The sequence below is a fragment of the Branchiostoma floridae genome, chromosome 14 (assembly GCF_000003815.2).
Source record: "Branchiostoma floridae strain S238N-H82 chromosome 14, Bfl_VNyyK, whole genome shotgun sequence".
In the NCBI taxonomy this organism is placed as follows: Eukaryota; Metazoa; Chordata; class Leptocardii; order Amphioxiformes; family Branchiostomatidae; genus Branchiostoma; species Branchiostoma floridae.
The window spans coordinates 7,340,226-7,343,037 of record NC_049992.1 but is presented as its reverse complement, the minus strand read 5'-3'; the positions used below and the strand labels follow the sequence as shown (position 1 = coordinate 7,343,037).

The window sequence follows — 2,812 nt, the reverse complement described above, 5'->3', positions numbered from 1 at the left end:
CTCTGTCATTCTCATATAGGCCTCTTTAGCTACAGCCGACTCTATGGACCTGTATGGTCAATATTGACCAGAGGAGGCCATATACTAGCCTTCTTCACCGGCCTCTATGGGGTCAATTGGCGTAAGTTGTTTTTTTTTTGGGGGGGAGCGCGCGGGGATTCTTGGTTTTGAACTGGGAATACGCCGGGAAAGGAAAAATACCGGGAAAGCTTCCTTATTCCTTTGAAATATGAAATATGCCTTTTCCGGCATTTTTCCTTTCCCGGCATTTTTCCTTTCCCGGCGTATTCCAAGTTAAACAAGTTAATGGCCCCAGAGAGGCCAGTGAAGTTGGCTAGCCATATACATGTATAAAGGTGTGTCATGAAAGCCATTAGTTTATATAAGGTCCATTACGTCATGTCTCGGGCGATCAGTCGATGGACCTTGACTTCCATCCGTTGGTCACGTAGGTTGCATCATTTAGCACTTGGGCCCTACCAATTACATGTTTGAATGGGTGCCAATTTAAAAGACTAAAAGTACGACGTGTAATGTTACTTGAATGAACTTTCAAAATGAGGAACCATTCGCGGTAACTTTTTGATGATGTTTATTTTGTTACATCTTCTTATCATATTCTAAGGAGCAGAAAAGAAAAAAAAATAGGAGGAGAATACAGTACCAGAAAGGTAACTGATGGTTTCACCCAAATCAATCAATATTTGAGTGCCGCACGTTGAGACAAGAGACAACATCTGATAAAAGGTCCTTTTACGGAACACTGAAGCAACGGATTCTAGGAAAACGGCGATTTCGCCAGCGTTTAGGACTCGTACGGCTAGTCAAGAAAATGTCTGTTCGTGGCATATTAAGTTGGGCGAGAGGCACCGCCACCGAGACTGTCACCCAGGCCGTGGAGTTGGGGAGAACGTCCTTGGCATGGTCGGAACTCTCCGAGAACACGGGACCGGCGCACGATCACGAGGACTCGAGCTCCGACGGCGAAGGCCTGTCTTCAGCTTCAAGCGGAGGAAACATGGTATCCGGCCCTTACAGAGAAGTAAGCGGCTATGGGGGTCTCATTTACCCTTATTCTGTAATGCGGCCCGCTCGTAGTGGTGACGTGAACAACAAACGTCGCCTGACGTCATCTAAGATTAGACGAAAGGAAGGAACGTGTGAGACATCGCGGAACAAGCATCGGCCGAGACGCCGGAACGGACAAAGGGTTTTGAAAGACGGCAAGCGTGTCTCGACCAGAGAGGTAAGGGAGTCTTAAAGTGTGCGAATCTTTAATTTAATTCTAAAAATTGTAATAAACTTATGCTGTCTTCTTGCACATCTACGAAAACCTCGCCCTCCTTTTTTCAGCACTGGATTTCCAGTACTGAATGTTTGCTCTGAATGTTTGTACTGAATAAGGCGCTCTCAGCACTGAAAAAGCCTACGTCCACGGCGTCAGCACTGTAAACAGAGTACTGACGAACATTCAGCTCTGGAAACCAAGTCTTTTCTGTCAGGATATATGAGAGTTGATAAATAAGTTTGCGGAATCAACCAGAAATAAAGTGCACGACTCAACGGGAGTTTTGCTGACATACAGTCAAACCTGCCCGAGCGACCACCTCTTCTCAGCGACCACCTGGCCATTTCGACCGCTTTTTCTCGGTCCCGATTTTTTTTCCCATTGACTTAAGCATTAAGCGACCTTTACTCAACGACCACCTGGTCAACGCGACCGCGACCGGCCCAAATTGGGACCCATAACGACCGCATAATTTTCAAAATTGAGGTTTTCATCGATTTTTGATGATAACTAGCGCGATTTTGTGCCGAAATCGTTGTAAGAAAATCCGAATTTATAATTAGTTGTTATAGAATTTTTTTTTAATCTATATCATAATAAAGTGAACGAATGCTGAAACGTATATAGCCTCATACTTTTTTAAGAAAGATCTGTGTAGCTCATACCTTTTTAAGGAAGATCTGTACGTGTGAGTGCTTTTGTCCAACTGTACTGTATACATTCACCCGTGGGTAAGTACGCTATCGGGACGTACCGGGCATCGAATTCAAAAGGTGCACCGTAGTTATTTCAGATCAAGAATATAGCGACGCATAAAGGCTTTTTTGGTAGTTAACTGACAGCATCAAAGTTCCCTTACTGTCTAAAACGGTAGTGTACAAATACTTGAGCTTTAAAACACTGTATCGTATAAAAACTCGATAAAAGCTTGGGGTTAAATTTACAGTGTGCGTGTTGTATTTGACATTAAAGACCTCGCTTCTTTGCGTGCGTGCAGTGTGCTTGCTTTTGCCCTTAAACACAACGGAAACCATTTATACTTTGCATCAGGCATGTTTTGAGTCGATACTCTTCTCAGCGACCACCTGTCCAAATCGACCGCTTTTGTCCGGTCCCCCGGGTGGTCGACTTGGGCAGGTTTGACTGTACGCTGCAATCCAACATCGTCATCGCGCAGATGGCGTCAAATGAAAAGCTTGTCAATCAACTCTGCAGTCGACGTCCTTTGGGAAATTAGTATGTAACTTAAATGGAGAGAAAAACAATGTTATCAGAGACCCACTATAGACCCAGCATGACAGTACGCTGATAAAGAGTTAAATATTTGTTCAAGAGGGGCGGTTCCAACTGGAGTGTTACTCCGATCTCCGCTACCCAACCGAAGAACTCTACTCTACTCTACTCTACTCTACTCTACTCTACTCTACTCTACTCTACTCTACTCTACTCTACTCTACTCTACTCTACTCTACTCTACTCTACTCTACTCTGCTCTACTCTACTCTACTCTTACTCTACTCTACT

The 2,812-nt window shown here is 44.3% G+C and overlaps 1 protein-coding gene across 1 annotated transcript in view; it reads left to right on the top strand.

Annotated features, from left to right (window-relative positions):
* The first annotated feature begins 607 nt into the window (after nt 1–607).
* LOC118430063 overlaps nt 608–2,812 on the top strand; it is a 5,955-nt gene continuing 3,750 nt past the window's right edge. Inside the window, exon 1 of the mRNA XM_035840771.1 lies at nt 608–1,246. Within this exon, the coding sequence (XP_035696664.1) occupies nt 833–1,246 (414 nt within the window). The 5' untranslated portion in view covers nt 608–832. The remainder of the gene's footprint in view (nt 1,247–2,812) is intronic.